The sequence below is a fragment of the Malurus melanocephalus genome, unplaced genomic scaffold (assembly GCF_030028575.1).
Source record: "Malurus melanocephalus ecotype Western Australia unplaced genomic scaffold, MMel_1.1 scaffold_30, whole genome shotgun sequence".
Lineage (NCBI taxonomy): Eukaryota > Metazoa > Chordata > Aves > Passeriformes > Maluridae > Malurus > Malurus melanocephalus.
The window spans coordinates 1,368,830-1,389,493 of NW_026623262.1; the positions used below are offsets into that span (position 1 = coordinate 1,368,830).

Sequence of the window (20,664 nt, forward strand, 5' to 3'; positions counted from 1 at the left end):
AAAATTAGCAAGGTAATTACAATACTAGCTTCAAAACTTAGTCCTCAGGCTARGAATTATCTCACCTTTAAGATTACTGTTCCAGGTAAACTCTCCACTAATTCCCAGTTGTATCAGCTTAATACATGTCCTCCACCCTTGCTTTAATATGCTTAACTCTGTGAACTTGCTCATCTACCCATGCTCAGGCTTAAGGGCTGACATCCTCATTAACTGAGAAACACTGAGGCCAAAATTACAGCTCAACAGCCACAAACACAACCAGGGTATATCTTACGATCAAGGAGGGAAACAAAGTGGTATCTCGAAGTAGCGCCTTAATTACAGCTAATTAACTTTATCCCCATCCTCAATTCATACTCAACAAGCTTTAAAATATTCACTAGGAAAAAAATAGCATCGTCAATTCTGTGAGAAGTATTACACAAACTTTGAGTCAAAGTACAGGACAGACAATTTCCAGATTAAGTATCTGTATTTGTGTCTGTCAAGTATTTTACCCATGCGAGTATCCAGATGACTCCGTCACCTAAGCAGAACAGAAATTTTCTGTTGAGCAGTCACTGCAAACCCAGCAGGGCACTATATGCAGCAGATGAGGAGCTTACACCATTTACAGGTAAGCCCTGTAAGCCTTATGCCCCTTCACCACATAAGTAACGTCTGTAGGGAAAAGGTGGCCACATGACAGTAAAACACAAGTACAGTAACATTTTTCAAAAGGACAATTGTCTTCAATGTAAGATTTCTCCAGCAATTAAGCAGCTGAGCTGCAACAAAGTGAAAAGGCACAGCTGTTGTGGAAGGCTCAGTGCCTAGAGAACAATTTGCATTACAAATAAACGGGAAACAACACATAGTTAACTCATCCTAGATACTTCGAGGATCACACTGTGAATATCTTAGTAATATCCTATTTGCAAACTCAGCAGCAAATCAGAATTCAACAAGGAAAAACATCATCTCCCTCCCCATTATTTCACTTGATTTTTGTTTTGTTTTATTAAAAAGTAGGTTACTCATAGCCAAAGACACTCCCCTAAGGAAACTAATCCAAAACAAAATCAAATTTGAGTATTATCAAAACAAAATTGTATTGAATGCAATTTTATCAGTGTTTTGATCTAAAACATTCTGTCTTGTTACCTGCATCCTCTTCCAGCTCATTTTGACATGTTCCATTTCATGTATAATTATCTAAGTCTAATGCTTAATTGAGTATCTTAAATTAGATGAACCTCCCAAGTCCATCTTCTGAGTAAAAAACTACCAGCATCACACTGGTTCAAGAGGCTGCACTAAGTCCTCTGTGGTTCCTTGCTAGGAACCAGGCACCCACAACACAAASTGATAATCACAGACTGTGAAAAACAGCTGAGTTTTATGTTATTGGAATTTCCAGAACTCAGTTTAGAAGTTTCTCTTTAATGATTAAAGCTTGACTTGAATACATACTAAWGGCAATTTCTATTTTCAAATTTAAATTCTCCATAGTTACACTATAATTTCATTGGTTATGGAGTATTCATGCAGTTGTTTCACTGTAGTATGACATTTTGATGCTTTGTATTTTTTGTATATGCAAAATAAACGTTTAGGATCTTCCTATCTCATCTTTCATTCAATGCCTTTTGTCCTAAGTGCTTCTCACACACAAAAATTCAGCATTACCAGCTCCTCTATAATAAGGATTTTCATGATTACAGAAAACTAAAACGGAAATGAAGACTTTACACTTAAGGTTCCTAAAACTCTTTYGTTCTCCACTGTGCTTCTTCTGTTTCAAGAACTTTTTCTTTAAGGCTACCAAATGACTATGTTAATTGGAAACATTAACTAACTCCAGTTAAGCAATTTTCATAAAATAAACTTAACAACWGTTGTCTTGCTAATTTCTTTCTTTCCCAGAAAATGTAAGCCTCTCGAACCCCTTTGTATCACCACTACAACCAAAGGACACATCCATTTAAATAATAGCAAATCCTCTCTACCAAAGGACAATGACATAATTAGCTTACAGGTTATCTTTTTTACATCTACATTTCAACAGCAAAAAACCACAGATCATGATGTAATACCAGACTTCTACCCAACTCATTTTTGGTACCTTTGTTKTGGGTTTTCTATTAATTTAGCTGCCATAGCAAAATCCAGCAGGTATAAGGTGAACACTTCGGTAAACTCAACAATAACAAAGTCTCAAGATACAATTTTTTGAGTTTTTGGAGGGAGAAAGAGTTGCTTTGGTGGGGGAGGGTCAGGGGGCGGAGAGTGTTTGTGTTTTGGTGGTGGTGGTGGTTTTTAAGTTTTGTCTTACAAGGCAGGTGAAGCCAACAATCTAAGAAAACAGCAAGCTTCCTTATGGAGTCATTAAACAGAGGGAACAGCTTTCAGTGTTGCAAACTTTGCAAAGAGAACAAGTTATCCCAGACCTGGAACCTTTTGCATCCTAAATTTGTCTTACTGAGATTAAATGTTGATCAAGTTGATGCATACACCAGTTTTAATGGACCATAACAACCATCTTTTCTTGAAGTTTTACTTACTATTTTTTTCTTTTGAGATTTTAAATCTTCCAGCGCATCATCTAAAAGAAGGACATTATACATTAGTTTTCAAATATAAATAAAAGATAATTTCAGCACATTCTAAACACTGACTTTGCCCTGTGAGATCAGGAAAAATGACACTGACCACTACCAACCCYAAACATCAGTAAACCTCATATAAAATAACTAGTTTTTATGTGAAAATAAATCATTTAAAATGCTGAAACCACTTATAAATTATAGCCCACTGTTATCATTTTACAGTTATAACTATTAAAAAATTTTATGTACCATTTCCTCATTAAGCAAACCAATTCTAGCCCGTGCCCTGCTCTGACCTACATTAAAACTGGTACAATAATGGACCAAATAYATTTAATCTCATTGAGTCAAAATATAGAAAAAAGCTGGAGGTCTAAGCATTAATGTATCTGAGTACCAGATTTACTGGCTTCGGTACTTCACATAAACCTCTTAACACACGCTAGTTTCAAATGCCAGGTCAATCCCGCACTTCAAAGCTCAATCTATTTCCCTCTTTCCATACTGTCAGACTACAGCGAACCCCCCAGTTTTGTAAGAACAGCTACCAGCTCTAAATGTTAAGAGACTTACAATAAGTAGGCACAGCACCTAACACCTCTAAGAGAAAGAGAAAGAAGAAAGGCCAAATGCATGTGGGATTTTCCTGAAAGTCAGTGTTTGGAGCTTGACATTCATGRAAAACTAACTGTAATAAACCATCCTAACACAGAAGATACTGTCCCTCAACGAATTAGCTTTCTACTACCTCCTTCACAGCAAGATTTTAACAATAAACTGTACTTTTTCCCTTTTCTCAGCTTTACTGCGCACTGACAGCCTACTTACTGTAAAAATACACCTATTTTTACCCATTTTTCAGATTTCAAATAAAGAAAAAGCTTTGAAAGAAGGACTACAAGATACAAAACCAAAACCTGTCAAACCAAACACACTTTTTTTTGGTATCTTTCTTTCTTTATAAATACATATGCCATACCATTCAAAGTTACTTCAGGAAAACTGTTCCTTGAAATKAAGGGAACAAATAATTACTTGAACTTTTCCAGACTGCAGAAATCTATTTGGATCAAATAAACCCCCTTATTAAATGTGCAAAATACTAAAACTGCCATGCATATATTTGAAAGGTTAGTATTTATGCAATWAAAGGGTAACTACAACAATCCATATTTGTTAAGATAAATAGGAAATGGAAAAAGACCATATTTAGTAGTGGGCTGAACCACAGAAGATGGACCATTCCAGAAGGAGTGCATCTTCAATTGAATAAGGTACCYCCATTCACCAAATTCTACATTTATATTCGAACAGAGTTTCACATGTTGCCCCACACAGATTAACAGCTTGAAATGTACCACAATACCATGATGCCAAACAAACAGCAGAACACAGCCAACTGTTCAAGGCTAGTCAAGAAAACGAAATGTGCTTTTGGTACAGAAATGCCTAGAGCATCTTCAGACATAGCCTTCCACAAAACAATGCAATCAGTTTARAGTGTGGGTGTTTCTTTCTGATCACTTTACCTCCTGTATTCAACAAGAAACAGCTCATGAAACACCTGCCCCTTCAAACRTGGCCAAATGGCAATTACGGCAAAGTACTCTCAAGAAACCAATATATCTCATCTTAATTAAACCTACAGAAAAAAAAATAATTCATACTAGAGAAGTCAATACCTGCAATAYACCTCGTTTATTTTCTCTATGCTTTGGGACAGATCAACCTAAATCTTCCTTAACAGTTTTGTCTGACCAGTCCTAAAAACTGAAATTCCATAATCTCTCWGCATCACCATTCCTAGACTCTAGCTAAAATTTTTCTTCATTCAAAGCATCCTTCCCAAACCTGGTGTATCTTGTTATCCAGCACAGAGCTTTATTGTTGTAAATAACCATCTCCAGTGACTCAGTGTGTTATACTAACTTATGCCAGAATAAAAACTTAGCTTTGAGCAACTCAGTCACCAGTTTGCTYTCTCAGCTACTCTTTCTCCTGCTTTACTGCTTCAACTCTTGTACCACATATTTGATTTTTCTTTTTCAAATACAGGACCTTTATCTTTGATGTAAAACACTTCATTTTTATCCAGTCTCTGGAACCACACAGAAATAATGCCTTTTGTTATGTCCTATCATCTATTAAACTCTTTAAACACAGGTTCAACAAAAGCACTAGACTTGCCTGCATGCTCAAAACAGCAATAAAGACATTTAAGCAAACTAGAAAAACATAGGGGTTTTTTTCTTATTCAGCCATGAAATGCAAATAGATTTTCACCTTAGAAATGAACCACAGAGCACCACACAATAGATGGAGAATTTTATTTCTACATAAAAATGTATGTTCTGTGCTTGCATATAAAATGCAAACATTAAGTTTAAGAAAAATTCTAAAAATGATGTTTAACTTGCAAGCTGTCACAAATTAAATACATCATGCTGTTCTGCAAGTCATAAAACACAGTGCAACATTGAGGTTTTCCTGTATTATTGCTCACATCACCATGAGATATTGTTACAAGCTGGACAGMTTTCAAGGAATGTCTCAGATGAATTCTAACTACTGCAGACAAGAGCCACAGATGCTGTTTTTAAATAGCATGCAGATTCATTCTAATGCAAAATTTAACAACTTTTTATATGTATTTGGACACCTCCATTATTTTCTGGTTTTGTTACATGACTTGCAATTTGCCTTTGCTCTCAAAAAAGCAGAAAAAAACTTGCTTATACCTTTCTCACTCAGGAAAACATASAGTATGCTTTGAAAAACTTGGGAGAGAAAAGCTATCTTGACAAATAAATTAGACACATCTGCTATAAATCTCTTCCCTTTTGTATAAGGATAACAGATTAAGAGTGCTGGAATACTTGTGAGAGGCAAGTATCAAGGGAATTCATGCTACTGTTCATATTTCCTTTCCTCTCAGTCCCACTTCCACATCRTATTTTATAACATTACACTTTTGACACACACAAAGAGAGGAAAAGGTTAACAACGTTTTATAAGGGAAGTGAAAGATTAAGCATTTCCTTCCTGTTCATTCATGAACTACATGGTAGAAAAAAGTTCAGCTAATACTGCCCATTTCAGTATCAACTAAAAGGCTAATCTTGTCCTCCTGGAAGCCAAATGATMAAAAACATTTACATTATCAGAGCAAGCATCATTCTCAACYAGCTCCGTATTTTAAAAAGACTCAAACAAACAAACAAAAAMACACACAAGGAAAAAAATACTTACTATTCCTTTCTGTCCGTTTGGAAAAGAAAAAAATGAGCAGTGTTCTTATACACCAGATTCTTAAGAARAAAAAGAATTACATTAATTAAAATATACTACAGTAATCATTTCTGAAGTCATTTAGCAAACAGAACACTTACCACGTGAGATTTTATTTTGCAAATACAAAGGACAGAAACCTTCAAACACTATTTATATAAAAAAACTAAAAATTTAATTAGCATCTTGTTAACAAGACATCAATATTGCTCTAAATAAAATCCTCTTTTCCATTAAAATTAACTGTTACTAAAGGCAGAAATACTAAGGCAGCAGAAGTAACATCATCATTTGCTAAAAAATGTTCAGCTGAAAATTACTTAGTCATCACTTCTTATTTGATAGATTTATAATGCATTTTTTCCAAAAAAAGAAACTTACCAGTTAAGGCCCAAAATTAAGGCCCAGGAGATTTGTGGGAAGAATTCAATATCAACGAAATCCATGAGATACAGCGATTGTATAAACACTCCCCCAAGGAGAATTAACTGACCTGAGTCCTGGTGATTTTAGAGAGCTCTAAGTCTACTCAGTTTCTGTAGGGTTTCAGCTGACTTAGCTGGAGCAGTTTGTATCAAGATAAAACTAAACTGACCTATGACCATTTTACATTTGAAAGGTCTCTGCAATCATCAAAAGCAGATGATTTGTTTTAMAGCGTAGAATTGCTTGTAAGTATTAAGCTGACACTTTTCCTGGTAAGTAATTCAGTATAAGCAAGTGGCAAACCTCATACCTCAAGCTATTCCAAGCACCTTATCCAAAACGTTCCTAAKGTTAATTAAATAATAGAGCTGAAATTAGCAATGTGTCATTTAAGAAAAAATCAATCTTAAAGGCTAGAAAGGTTATCTRACTAACAGCATGCATAAGAAAGAAGGCAAAAGGCTCTAAGATTTCAARCAGAGTTTTGATTTAATTCATAAGAACATCTTCTGTATTTATATAATGGTTGCCCAGTTCAAAATGCCTTCAAGTATCAACAACACAACCCAAGTTCAGCCAGTTAGCTGAGGCAATTGGAATCTGAGAGCAACATACCACAGACAAGAGAAACAAAGAAATTTAACTATTCCATGTCCAAMGGTGTGCTATAATAATTAATCTAAGAATACAGATGGATTTATCTGCTTACATAACACAAAATGTGTCTTCATGAAGTACCAGAAGAAGTAAGTATTTACAGGGTTTTAAYTGCCTTAACTACCTTGTTACACAGGCAAAAGCTTTTTTTTTTTAATGTACACTTAATAGTCTTCTACCTAAAGCTCTATTCTAAATATGGTAGGACATTATGAAATAAAAAAGCATTTYCTCTTTAAGAAATTAAAGATGAAAGTTAAATAGCAGATCATTTCAAACCAATTTTACAAGAAAACTTATTTCTCTGAAAATCAGAACACACAAATTAAAACTAATTCAAATAAAAATCAGTTCAAGAAGAGCACCCTTCTAACATGCTAACATATCTTTTCAACTTTTCAGGTATTTCAGCATACATTTAAAATTAGTGAAGTTATATTCCTAAAACTTAACTTACTCTACCAACAGTAGCAACTTGCTGAGACCCTGAGGGACTGACCTAAGGCAGAAATAAGTTGGTGACTGACTGCAGGCTGGAAGAGGCAGACATACTCCAGTTTGGTTAGGGCTGAAAARTCTCTAGAGCTATTACTGGGTGGCACCAGGCATTCAGCATGGAGTCACCTCTTGACCGAGAACAAAGACAAGCTGGCAGCTGCTTGCCACTCATATCTGCCAAGAAAAAGCTGAAGGGGAATAGCTTAAGGAAAAAAAAAATCTGATCAACAGTTGCAAGTCATAACAGAACAATGGYCTGATTCTAAGTCACAGTAAGCTGATATCTAAATCAGAATTTTACAGGGAGCTATCTTGAGGAAAATAAGCAGAACTGGAAGACAAACTAGAGAATAAAAATCCAACATGTAAATTCAAACCACAGCACTAGAAGCCATCATCTTCAACAATAAAACCTTTCATTTCTACACTAATTCTAACACACATATGCAAAAGGAGGCTGGTACTACTTCCTCATTTACAAGCCTTTCCTATCAGCATGAGCAGTCGTTGCACACTAACAATAAAGACTTTGAAATGTTTGTCCTTAAAAAAAAATTAATTCATATTACTGCCAAAGATTAATTTCATCTCTAATTTCTATGTTAATCCTTTCCAATCAAGATACTGCAGCCTATGTACCTTCTCCACTAGAATCCACAACACAATGTATTMATATATTATGCATAACACAACATGACATACAAAAAGAGTCTTCAAATTGGGCGTTTTCCACATGTTAWGTTATGCTGACCCACGCTCAAGTCCTAAATAACTGGGTTAAAGAGGGTTAAATAAGACTTGCAAAGTCTTAAATATTTACTTTTGACTTTGCCTTTCAAGTTTAAAGTTAGGGCACCTACAAGCCATGCTTTTATACAAGGGTGCTGTCCAAATATGGAAGTACTTATGATGTTCATTTCAGTGAATTGGTAAATGCACTGCGCTCCCCRTCGGTAGGAAAGATGCTCAGTAGGCTGCTTTATTCTCCCTGATGGTCTGGAGGAAGAGGAGGCAGCAAAGCAGGTGTTTAGTGAGATGGGAGCCCATTATTTTRCTTCTGGAAAAGCCGCTTTCTTAGAAAACAAAAGCCACTCGTCACAATAAGCAGCCAATCAGCTCGGTGGAACAAAAATGTAGGCCATACTTTCTCCATTAATGAAGTCTGCATATTTTCTTGTGGAAGAAAACAGTCAATGACTTTCCAGAAATCAGATAAGTATGTAAAATTAATCTTCAACATACTTAGGGTGATGACCTTTCAAGYAAATTTTGTGTTAATAGTCATCTAACACATGAAAGTTTCTCCATTCATTGTATTTTTTTCCAGGTTTTATATGCTACATTTTGCATATAGGTGACATACCTTAAATAGATTTCATATAGTAATTTTACTTTTCAAATTGCAGTAAAAAYAAAACCCAAAACAGTTCTCTTGTGCTTATACTGCAGCAGCCGCCCAGATATAGCTCTCTAGCCCTAACATAATTTTGATAAGCCAAGTAACTTTAGATGCTATCATCTTTTGATGATAAGAATTGGTTCTATACTAAACCCAGACCCATGAGAGACATTTCCCTGAAAGAAAGTATTCGCCTAACTACTTGGATTTATTTTAGAAGAAAAAATTCTGCAAGTTATGACATCTCAAGGACTGTCAAAGCAAACCCAAACCCCTGCTGAGATGTATTTTCCATCTCCTTTTATCAAAGAGACAGCAGTTACAAAATAAAAAAGGCATATTTACTTACATCAATGGAAATGCAAAAAATGGAAGTGTCATTGTCAGCCTTGCTGTCCATTCATCAGGAAGACACCACAAATACACAATTAAGCAAGTAATAAGGTAAAGAAGTGAGGAGTAGAGAAGAAGCCTTCCAACCCATAGTTTCTGTAGTCTCTGATTTTTTTCTCTAAATTCTTCTAATGACTGTATTTCCTGCAAATAAACAGGGTTCAGCTTTATTAGTGAAATCAGTAGGTGGTTTTATTAATCTGACTTTAAATGTTTGCAAAAACYAGCCCTACCAATTTGATACTTGATTAGAGAAGTCAAGCAGCTTTTTGATAAATGACAATATTTGCCCAAAGAATAACTTTCATAGCATAAATACACCACACTGTTAGGGTTATCATATGGACCACTTGCACCTTATTAGAAATTGGTAAAAAAAGTTAGAAATCAGCACTTTTTCACATTCGTAATGCATTAGTATATTTGGGACAAGTGAAAAACACCAGTATCTTATGAATGGCACTCTTCACAATCACATAAATCACTAYCAACCATACTCTGCATTCTAAAACTTTCATCAGGCACCTGTAGAATTTTAAATGCTTCTAACACTTTTCTGCGTGGGGAATTGCTGAAACCYCACCATCATTTCACATGTTTTCCTTTCAGTACTTTTTTCATGTTGAGAGTGAAATCSTGAACATCTGTATGATGCCTCTGGCATATTAATAAGCAGTCGAGCAATGCTCTGCTATGTTAACCATTTTGACTGTATTTCAAGTGACAACAGGAGTACTCACACTTTCATTAAAAGGAAAACAAAAATATTAACAGCATATTTCAAAACAGGTAATTCCCCACATAGCACAGACATCTGTCACAAATACTGTGAAAAATCAGTTGATTACTGAATCATCTATCCAATTATTCTGCCCCTGGCCTTTCTTACTACTACTACTACAACTTTTACACATAAAACCATACATTGAAGCTTTACTAATCAACCTGATGAAAGGAACTTTGCATTAGTGACATTTTCCATTACGTGGGACTTYAACCATTAGTTATAACTGAATTGTGTAATCAAAGGAGCTTCATATTCATTCCGATTTCAGGCACTCTAAATAAATACTTGCCCTGTAGTTTCTCACTATCTATTTTACAGTATTGGTATTTTTTAAATGACTAAACAGTAAGGGGAAAAAAGATAACAATTCYTCTGAAATGCAGAATCTCCACTATTGGAATAATTACCAAAATAGTTTAAAATTTCATAGCAGTATTTTACCTAATGTGAAAGAAATACATGGCCAGAGAAGAGGAGGCATATTTCTAAAAAAACAAAAAATCAAAACACCAAAAAGCAAACACATACCTTATCTATTTTTTCTAATACTTCTACAGTGGAAGGCTTTGCCTGCTTAAAAGGGAAAGAATAAAGATATTAATCTCACTTTTCAAAAGTCTGTATTGATGATTACTGTACATTAACAGTTTCCCAACAAAAAGACATATTCRTAATAGATTAATAAATTATCTATTTTACATAAAGGTAAGAAGTTTTCCTGCTTGTATAGTGACAAATAGACGGGACTGTAATGAATCACTGTTTTATAGTTGGCATGACTATTAACTGGTTCCTCTCCTACATCACAAAAGATGAAAACCTATAATGCACGTACAGTGATAATGAATGTGTGCGTGGAAAGTAAAAGAAGAACAGAATTGATGGTGGAGGAAATAGGCAAAACACAGAGGATAYATACAGGAAGCCCTAACCTGAGTACTCCAGCTTTTTATTACTATTCATTCCATACAAGGACACATGGTATAAATAAATCATAAGCAACTGCAAGTAAGTGTTGTCATCTTCAGTAAAATTCCCCATAGGAGCAACTGGAAATCCACCTTCTAGGAATCTTTCCTAATTTCTGAGAATTATCAAGCCACAATCTTTCCCCACCCTTCACACCATAAATTCAAAAACCATAGCTTAAACTGCATCACCCTGAGTTTCTGTTATACAAAACTGRCATTCTACCTAAACTTTCACCTTTAAAGGTGTTTGTATGGAAGACTCTCAAGTCAATTAATAAGCAAAGGCAAACCTAGACTCAACTCACACCTGCCAGGAGTGTCATCAAAAACCTTATGCCTCTTCTTCCTCAAACCCAGTACACCACTCAATAACATACAAACCAATAAAAGCAGATAGGAAGACAGATTTGTATAGGAGTAAGTAGCTACCAAACCATTTGCTAAAAGACAGAAATGTATTCTGCATGTATCCATTTTCAYCTAAGTCACCAACCTTCCAAGACATAGATGCTGCAGTTTCTATCTCAATGAAGCACCACYTAAGTATTTAGATTTACAGAAAGAATTAAAACTGTATTTTCTAAGTTAACAAAGCCAGTGCCAGACTGGTACTGCAAAGGAAATACAGGACAACAACACAGTTTCACACCTTACTCAGCTAAACCACAGCTTAGTGATTTAGCAAAGAATACTTTTGGTCATGATATCTCACTAYTGGACTTTTAAGTGACATACTTGTGAAATGTTTAGCACTAACGTTAAGCCAGCACTAATAGCCAATATGCCCTAGGTACTCCCATCTTCTAAATCTAAATATTATTACATCATTACACAATTTTACTTACCCTCCATCTTGAAATTAATCCACCCATCTTCTATTGTGGACAAATGTTGGCAGAGCTATCAATCTTCTACAAGAATTCACTGCTAGAAATAAAGCATTAAGCACTTAGGAGCAATCAAACAACATAATCRAAGATTCATAAATTCATTGCAGTATCTTAAGAAATCAAAACATTGCATAAAGCCATTGTCTAATTATTTACCTATGTGTCATTTTTAAATCCAGTTTTCTGATTCATAGGCCATCTTGTTAGTCAGCTGATCAGCTCAGATGTGACCATAGTTKTTTTTATTTTGAAAATACTTAACCAGCAGGGGAATCCTCAAAAACACAGGCACAAAATAACTCCAAAAAGAGCCACCAAAACACTCCAGCAGAAAAACTATYTTTAAAACTTACTGTTGGGCAGCATTATTTAAGATACTGATTTCCAGTTATTTCCTCTGCTGCTCATAAGCATAATTCAGTGTTCCTTTTCAGTTGCCACTGTAGGCATTCAGCATTAATATCCTTCTGTTCATGAGAAAATTTCTCAAGTAAATCTACTTCCTTTGTATGCTCTCATCAACAAGAATGTGCTGCATAGCACTACTGTTCTTTTGCATGATCAGTTTTAAGTTCAAATAATCAAAGACTTACTTTGCTATACAAGAAGCACGACATTGGCAGGTCTCCCCTGCACAACCCACAATGAACAATCCAGTCACAACAAATTACACCAAAACAGTTCCAAAGGGGCAAAAGCAGCTCATCTCACCCTACACAAACCTGGAACCCATGAACAACACTAATTTGATGATCTGGATCTAAGTTCCTAAACCAAAGTTGTAGCAACTTTCTATCAGAAGAAAATGGAATCAATTGACTCTGAACCYTAGGACAGCAAAATTTCTCTCCAGTCATTTAATTTACAAGTTTTTTATCTACTGAACWAAAAAGTAATCAGTTCAAAACAACCCTGACAGTAAACCAATGYTCAGCCCCAACTAGGGCTCAAACCTTTTTCATTCTGAAATGAAACAGTAATACTTACTAAAAAAAAAAATATTTATGTCTAGCTAGATCAGTGCTAAGCGATCATTATCTTGTTCATTAAGATACCTTTGAATACATCTTTCCAGTTTTGGCCAATCCAAATTTGTTTTCAAATTGTTTGAGGCTGTTAGAACAAATTAATATGCATAAGATATGCAGTGCTCACTATCACAAACACTACTGTGGTATGGTAACCTCACCACCTTTTAGGAAAGTCCAGGACTTCAGAACTACAGGCCTTAGGATTCCAGAAACCAATCCTTTTCCTTAAAGATAAGGAAATCCATGCCAGAAATRCCACAAAAATGAAGCTAGAACAGATGGGCAAATTAGCTCTGCTGCTGCCAAATTAGGAGCACAAAGGGGTGAGATACAGAAAAAGCATTATTTCCTCTCGGACTCGAACAAATCTTCAAAATAATCACTACTGCAGCAACTCACCTCAGTAAAACAGCAATCTTTCTTTTTTTTTTTTTTTTTTTCAAACATAGAGTCTAACACCAAGAATCTTACACAACAGTAACCTTGCAGATACAGGTGAATTTTTGCATCATGGGTATTGCAGCAGGTCTGAGCAGACACTTTCTTCACAGATATTTCTACAGAAATAGATAGCTTTCAAATTATTTTGCAAAAAAAGATACTACRTCACATAGCCAACTGAGAAGTCTGTAAAGCTAGCACAAGACTCCCAAATCTAGCTTGCTTCCTTAGCACTGCCATTGCTGTTTAGGAGCAATGGTAGCTCTCAGTTGTGGATGCAGAGAGATACACAGATGCTCACGCAAATGGCCTTTGCGTTTGATATTTTCCTTCAAGCCATAGTTTGAGAACCTCTGCACTAGAAGTGTTAGAGGATCTTTTGGGAGTAGGTTATCTATGAGCTACTGGTGACACTGACCTATATCAATAAAACATTCACCGTGTTTTTAATATGTGGCAAATGCTTGGAAGAGAAACAGGTTTGACAAGTGTCCTATACATGTGATTTTACAGAGCTATGATAATGACAAGCTTTACAAATGCTGCTCTGCAAGTCAGTAATACTACCAAAACCCTTCAGCGAAGAGGTATTAAGGGATTAGGGCCCCAGATTCACATTTACAGTTTAGTCACTGAATCCTCAGTGAGGAGATAGAGAATTTTCTTTGATTACTAAGGACTGCCTCAGATGTTTTCCTTCTTCCCCTCTCTTCTTTCTGACATGACAACACAAACTGTCTTCAACTGCTTCAAACTCTCCTCCCTCCTCCTTACCTGCTACTCCACATACCTACTATTAATATCCTACTATTCATGGCAAGAGATCTTCCACAAGTTGCTTCTTCTCATGCTCTAACCAATAAATTCTTGCACAGCACTTTTCCCTTCTGAAGAATGCACTCTAGTRTAGAGCTGTGCATTCCACTGACTAAGCAGCACTGCAACTGGACTCATTTCCACACACATTATCACTAACTCAATACACAAGTAAGATAGCTGCAACGTGTCTTAGAGCAGGCAACAGAAGCATTAAAGACACTGAATAGAGAACCTTAAGAAAACACTACTACCAATTTTGTTAGCTCATTCTCCCAAAATAATATTGATAACAGCTCCTTTACTCCCAAAACATATAAGTTATTTATTAAAAAGGAGATATGCCAGAGTAAGAGACCAGAAYAGAAAAGGCTTCTCTTTTGAAAGAGGCATGAATCCATGAAATCATCCACGCCCATCCACCCAGGAGGAGAAAATAGCTTCATGATCTCATTACACTCTTATCAAGTSAGTTTCAAATTTCTTCAGGCTTGTTAACGTTTTAAAGATTAAAAGTTCTCCAAGAACTCAATTTCCCAAGTAAATTTTAAAAACTGACATGCTGAAATTCATGACTGAATAATATCAGGAGTAGACGTATAAAAAGAAAAAAAAGAGGAAGTTAGAAACTTCTAATCAAGGCCTTGCATACAGACACAGTCCTTTCCCCTAAAGGAATGGGCAAGGCTTTTTAAATAATTCTTTTTTACAAACTTAGTGACTTCACTTTATGTAAATATTTTTAGATATTTACCATTACAAAGAACACAAGTTCTACCTTTCAAATTGAATCTCCAGTTCTGCTTACAGTTCTCTCCCAATTTACYGACCTCAGAAACTTCCACTGGGACCATAAAAACTTTCTCCAGCTGAATGCCGTGGACAAGGAAACAAGCAAAACCAAACTAGGAGCATCACCCACCACCTACTGCTGGCCTGTCCTAGGACGCCTCAGTTACATCAAGACACTTTACTTCTTTCCATTTAAACTTCATTTTCAGCCGTTTCTGTCTGGAAGCATCCTACAGAAGTCCTACGCCTGAGAGGCTTGCACAGCCTTAATCAAAAAGGCAAATTAGCTGCCATACGGACTGCACGGCGATGGAGCGAGAAGTAGGTAGGTCAGGCCCTCTTTTTTGAAACYCAACCTCCTGAAGGCTGTGCGAGGGGCCGCCAGCGGCCGGGGCCGGGCGGGCAGGGAGGGCGTTGGCAAAGGTCAGCGGCAGCCCCCGGCTCCTCGGCCCGCCCGCCGGGACAGCCGCACGGCGCCGCCRCACTCCCGCTTCCGGGGGGGACACCCACCGCCCTTCCCCACAGCCGGGGGCTTCCTCCTCCGAGGCTGCACCCCGACCCGCCATCAGCCYGCTGCCCGCGGCGAGGAAGGAGGGGGAAGGGGCACGTACCGCCCTGCTGCGCTTCGTGCCCCGGGGACGCGGGGCCGGTGCCTGAGTGCGGATATGGGGAGTGCCGGGCGCCCCTCTCCCGCCACCCCGCGCCCCTCTCCCAGCGCGCAGCCGCTCGGGGCCGGGGCCGGGGCCGGGTCCGGCCGGTATGCGCATCCCCCGCCATCACGTACCTGCCGCGGGCCGGGCCCCGCATCCCTCCCGCCCGCCGCCAACGCCGCCGCCGCCTCAGGAGGAGCGCGGCGCCCGAGCGCTGCTCCCACCAGGCCCCGCGCGGGCCGGCAGCCAATCAGCGCCTCGCTGCCCGGGGCGCGCAGGAGCGGGGCGTTGCTGTTCCGCGCTCTGGGCCGGGCGGTGCCTGTGGGGGCATTGGGGTGTGTGGGAYTGTGCYGTGCTCCGTGCCCGGCTCAACCGTACCGCTCCTTACTGCACCGTATCTTACCGGCCGGACCCGGCCCTGCCCATGCGCCGCTCCCGCCGYGCCTCGGCGGTGTCGCGGTGTCCCGGGCGGCTCTGCCCAGTCTTCAGTGGGTGTGGGCAGGCGGTGAGCGCCGGCGGGGCCGGGGGCACCGAGCCCGTCGTCCTGCGGCTCTCGCTGGTCCCTCTTTRCAGAAAACAAAGGTGTTTTAACGCAAAAGCCGAGGAGCGTGGGGGTCAAACTGTCATGTGCTGGTTTGCAGGCCGCCTGACACTGGTGGTCAGCCGGTGCTGACAAAGAGCCGCCGTGCTGGATGTGAGTTCTGGCGGGCGCTGGAGTCCCCTCAGGGTCACAGCGGGGGCTGCTCGCACTGTCCCCTTCTTTCCAGTCGGCAAGTGTTAGATATCTTTGGACAGAAGAACTCCGTATTAAATCACGTTACTGTAATAACAATGTCCTCTGCCTTCGTGCTCTAWTTTCGTAAGTTTTCTTACGTCGTTGGCACCCATCCTTTGTCCATGCTGAGAGGACAGAGGAACAGAGGATAAATACTTGTTCTGTTTGCATCTTTTTGACATGCCCTGTTTGGAAGTTTTGCCACTACAGTGACACAACTGGGTGCATGTGCATGTGCACTAGATGTGGAAGAAAGTGCTTCAGAGTGCCTTGTAGTAGAAATTCCYACGCAAAAGCTGCACACCTTCAGCTGACCCTGCATTGTTGAACTCGTATGCAACAGTGCATCATAATACAGCCYATATTTGTTGGGTTTTTTCCAGTTGTGGTAGGTTGACCCTGGTCAGCAGGTAAACACCCACACAACCTCSTGCTCCTTCCCCCTCAGGAAGATGGGGAGATATGAGGAAAAGTCAGAGAACTCATGGGTTGGGTTATAGGAAAGTTTAATAAGTGAATGAAAGAAAAAAAGAAGCGATGCAAGGAAAATAATTAACCACCTCCTGTAAGCAGACTAATGCCCAGCAAGTCTTAAAGCAATTGCCGATCCTGGAAGACAAAACCCCTCACCATCTTATTCTGCAATTCTAGTTTTATTGTTGAAGATGRCATTACATGGCATGGAATATCCCTTTGGCCAGTTTGGGTCTGCTAACCTGGCTGTTTCCCCTTCCAAAATTCTTGCTTACCCCCAGCCTACTGTCTAAGGGAGCAGAGTATGAGAAAGGTAAAGCCTCAACACTGTGCAAGTCCTGTTCGGAAAGAGCCAAAACATTTCTGTGCCATCAATGCTGTTTTAGTCACAGAATACAAAACACAGAAGCGTATGGGCTGCTGGTGAAGAAAATTAACTTCAGCCCAGCCCAGCCCAGCCCTGTRCATCCATTTAAAAAGTAATTCAAACTCAAACAGAATAGTCAAAGCTTTTAGGCGAAGAGAGGACAAAAAAGATATCCCACCACCTGTTCAGGCAACAGAATCAGCTTCAAGCTTTAAGGAGCCGAGTCTGATCGTCTGCCAAGCATTCATTCTTACTTTGGACATTGGTGAGTTGATCCTTTCAATTCCTGCCAGTGTTCATTGTGAATCTCTATCATTGTGAATCTCTCTCATTGCTCTACTTGATCAGCTAGTCACAGTATCGGCTAAGTAACAASTTTAGCTGTGAATCATGGTTTAGAATCCGCTACRAGAAATTTCATTCAAATGAAAATAATGGCGTCAATGGAGAGCCCCGGGTTGTACTGGAAGCATTCTGCTATTGATTACAGAGGTCACCTACATCAACAGCTTAATTTTTCTCATTGAGGCCTAGACTGTTTCTTCCTTTCCAAGTGGAAAAAAGACTGTGACCGAGCCTCTCCCACTCTTCAGTTTGCATTCCTGAGCCACTTCTACTTAAATCCTTGTGACAATAACCATCACTCTGCTGAGAGGATAGCTCTCTTTTATTTCAGATCAAATACAGCTATAGTCCACTTCTGACTTTGACAATTCAAAGTGGAGTGTTGCTGGAGAGAGGCTGATTTAAATCTTCATCTTTAAGCTAACACATTTAAGTGTGCTGACATCTTTTTCTGTGGTCTACAATCATGTCCACTTAAAATAAATGCAAATAATGATGATACCATGTCTAAAGGCATTTCAAAAAATGCTGCAGGCAATACTAGCATCTCCAAGAAGCTGCTGCTTTTTTTGCTTTCTTTCCAGCCCTCCCCCCCCCCAAAATTGTCATAAATACTTCCAAGTCACAACAAAATTGAGCCCTGATTCAGGGCTGAACCAGAACTGTGAAGGATATCCCAAACTYTACTTGTGTTCTTTGGCCTTTTGCAGAGCTGGTTTTTACGCAGGCCTCCACCATGAAGTTCTAATCATTGTTTTCAGTTATGACTCTATCTAACTGGTAGATTTTAAAAAGTATTGTTAGCTGCCATTACTGAACTTTACATGCAGATAAGCCCCTCAGCTGGGTGATGTTATACAATAGCATGTAGCTCCCTGTTTGCTTAAGAACCAAAATCTACCTAAAAAAAAGAAATTATGCCCATGTTGCTGCTGAGGATAATAAAACTGAGTATAAAAACATAACTTTGAATCAGACAGCTTAAAATTTTATTAATCTGGTTCAAAACTGCCCCCTACAGAGTATTTAAAACTCTTAAATAGATTCCCTTCAAAATCCATCATTATCAGTGGGATTAGTGTTTCACCTGACTTTGCATAACCACTCTAGCAGCAGACTATGTCTTCAGAATTTTCCCCAGCATCATAGGCAGCATTWAGCACTTTCAATCCCTTTCTGTGCAGAACCCTGAACATTCAACTTATTTTAAAAATCAAAAAATAAGCTTCTTCTAAAATKTTTTGGTCTCACACCCTAAGACTGCTGTTGAGAAGAGTTTTTCCATGGTAAGATTTGTARCATTCCTGTACTTTAGCAACATATGTAGCCTAGAAGTACTATTTATTTCTCTAAATAAGTGTATGTGTCTGTATATCATTTGGAAAATACTATTTTTGTATAGTTGCCAAATTGTGTTTACTTGAGATTGCCAAATTGTGTTTACTTGGGTTTTTTTTTATTTAAAACAGACCCCTTTGGACTTCTCTGACTGGTGAGGCCATGTAAGTGCTGGGGAATTTTAGATGCTGAAGCATCTAAATGCAAAAAATCAAAAAAAAATCAAAAAAAAGCATCTAAAAACTGCTTTTTACATTGCAAATGGAGATGTGATTGCAGCAAAAGAAGGTATGTATATAGCCTAAAGATCATTAACTTCACTACCCATACCTCTATGACTATGCTGTGTGCCATCTCACCATTTTTTCACATCCCAGTTACTGGGGATTAGGTGCTGCTGTACATTGCATTGCTCAGGCTGAAATTGGGGTGCCCCAGTTACATGGTCTGCCTTGGCCATTCTGTGCTCATTGCTGTACACCTCAGAGGACTTCTCGAGAGCACAGCTTCACTCCCAGCCACTTCCTCATGCCGTGTGGGCACCTCAGTGATTAAAGCAATTCCAAGCTGTTAGGGACACAAGCCAGGCTCTCCTCCCTCTGCTCTCCCTCTACAAAGCTACTCTGCCACCACTGGTGGAATAAAGGTGGTGTCAGGTTTGGGTGGCTGCAGGGTCCTGACATGCCATGCTCAGCTGAAGGTAGCACAGCCAGTGGTGTAAGTGGACACCAAAATTTAATTTGGTTAACAATSGACCATGTGTCTCGAGGCCTGGAATCTGTTTGCTCTGCATCTTGAACAGAATGAGTGCTTGCTGGTATATCATAAAYGATGCACACCTAGTAACTAACACATTTTTTAATGTTCTGTGTAATTCAGCTTTGTAAAAAATATAATTATGTTTATTCATATTTTATATTTGTATTTTTATAATACATTTGGTAAATTAATATAAGAATAAATTATTTTTTACCAATGCAAGAAAAGACATATGTAATTAATAATTTTTGTGTGGGCATATCTGCAGTAAAARTGACATCAAATCCTGTGCTTATTTCTTAACTGATATGACTGATTGAGATGACTCCAGACTATTTTCTTCTCTTGTTTTGTTGCAGGTTCCAGTTAACACTGGGACTGTGAAAAGAGCAAACGAAATTTGTTTGTGTTACAAAGGACAGCTAGAGCCCTAGTAGAAGGAACTGCTGAGCTAGAGAGAGTTGAGCCTTGAAGGCAGATATAAATTGGTAGCCCCAAGAAAGCTTGAGATTGGATGAACAAAATAGATTGTATTTAATTTTTAACATTCAAATAATTTCAGAGCATACAAAAGAGGTGAGACTCCCAAGGTGGAGTAATTTCAAGTGACGCATTTTGACAAGATATGCTTTAAAATGTGTTCTGCAAAAAGAGCACTGAGAAAGATATCATAGTTTTAAGTTTTCATATGCAATAGTATAGGCTTCTTTTGATGTTCTGATCCAACTGTAGTATTTGAAGTGTCAGCTTCTGTTTCTCTGTGATGCAACAAATCAGGAAAGTGATTTCTTAGAAAATGCTGGAATGATTGTGTTGTCATTAAGATCTCATGAACAAACAGAAGAAGCCTAGTGTGAAATTGTCACATGAGAAGCAGAAAGATGGTTTTGCCTCCGTTTGAGATGTCATACTTCAAATCACGTATAAAATTTTATAAGCAGTTATGTCCATATAAGTACATCCCCTTCTAAGATCA

General features: G+C 38.5%; 1 protein-coding gene across 5 annotated transcripts in view; it reads right to left on the bottom strand.

Moving 5' to 3' along the window:
* The window catches only part of LNPK (lunapark, ER junction formation factor), a 47,923-nt gene extending 32,076 nt beyond the window's left edge, over positions 1-15,847 (bottom strand). For 3 of the 5 annotated variants that reach the window (XR_008965192.1, XR_008965191.1, XM_057363694.1), the window contains exons 1-6: positions 15,765-15,847; positions 11,856-11,937; positions 10,568-10,612; positions 9,209-9,396; positions 5,841-5,899; positions 2,547-2,587 (exon numbers count right to left, since the gene is read on the bottom strand). Coding sequence is in view for 3 of the 5 variants with exons in the window: in XM_057363694.1 (XP_057219677.1) it covers positions 2,547-2,587; positions 5,841-5,899; positions 9,209-9,396; positions 10,568-10,612; positions 11,856-11,882 (360 nt within the window). In the remaining 2 variants the exon portion in view is untranslated. The remainder of the gene's footprint in view (positions 1-2,546; positions 2,588-5,840; positions 5,900-9,208; positions 9,397-10,567; positions 10,613-11,855; positions 11,938-15,764) is intronic. The other 2 variants (XM_057363696.1, XM_057363695.1) reach the window with 2 other exon arrangements.
* Between the last annotated feature and the right edge of the window lie 4,817 nt (positions 15,848-20,664).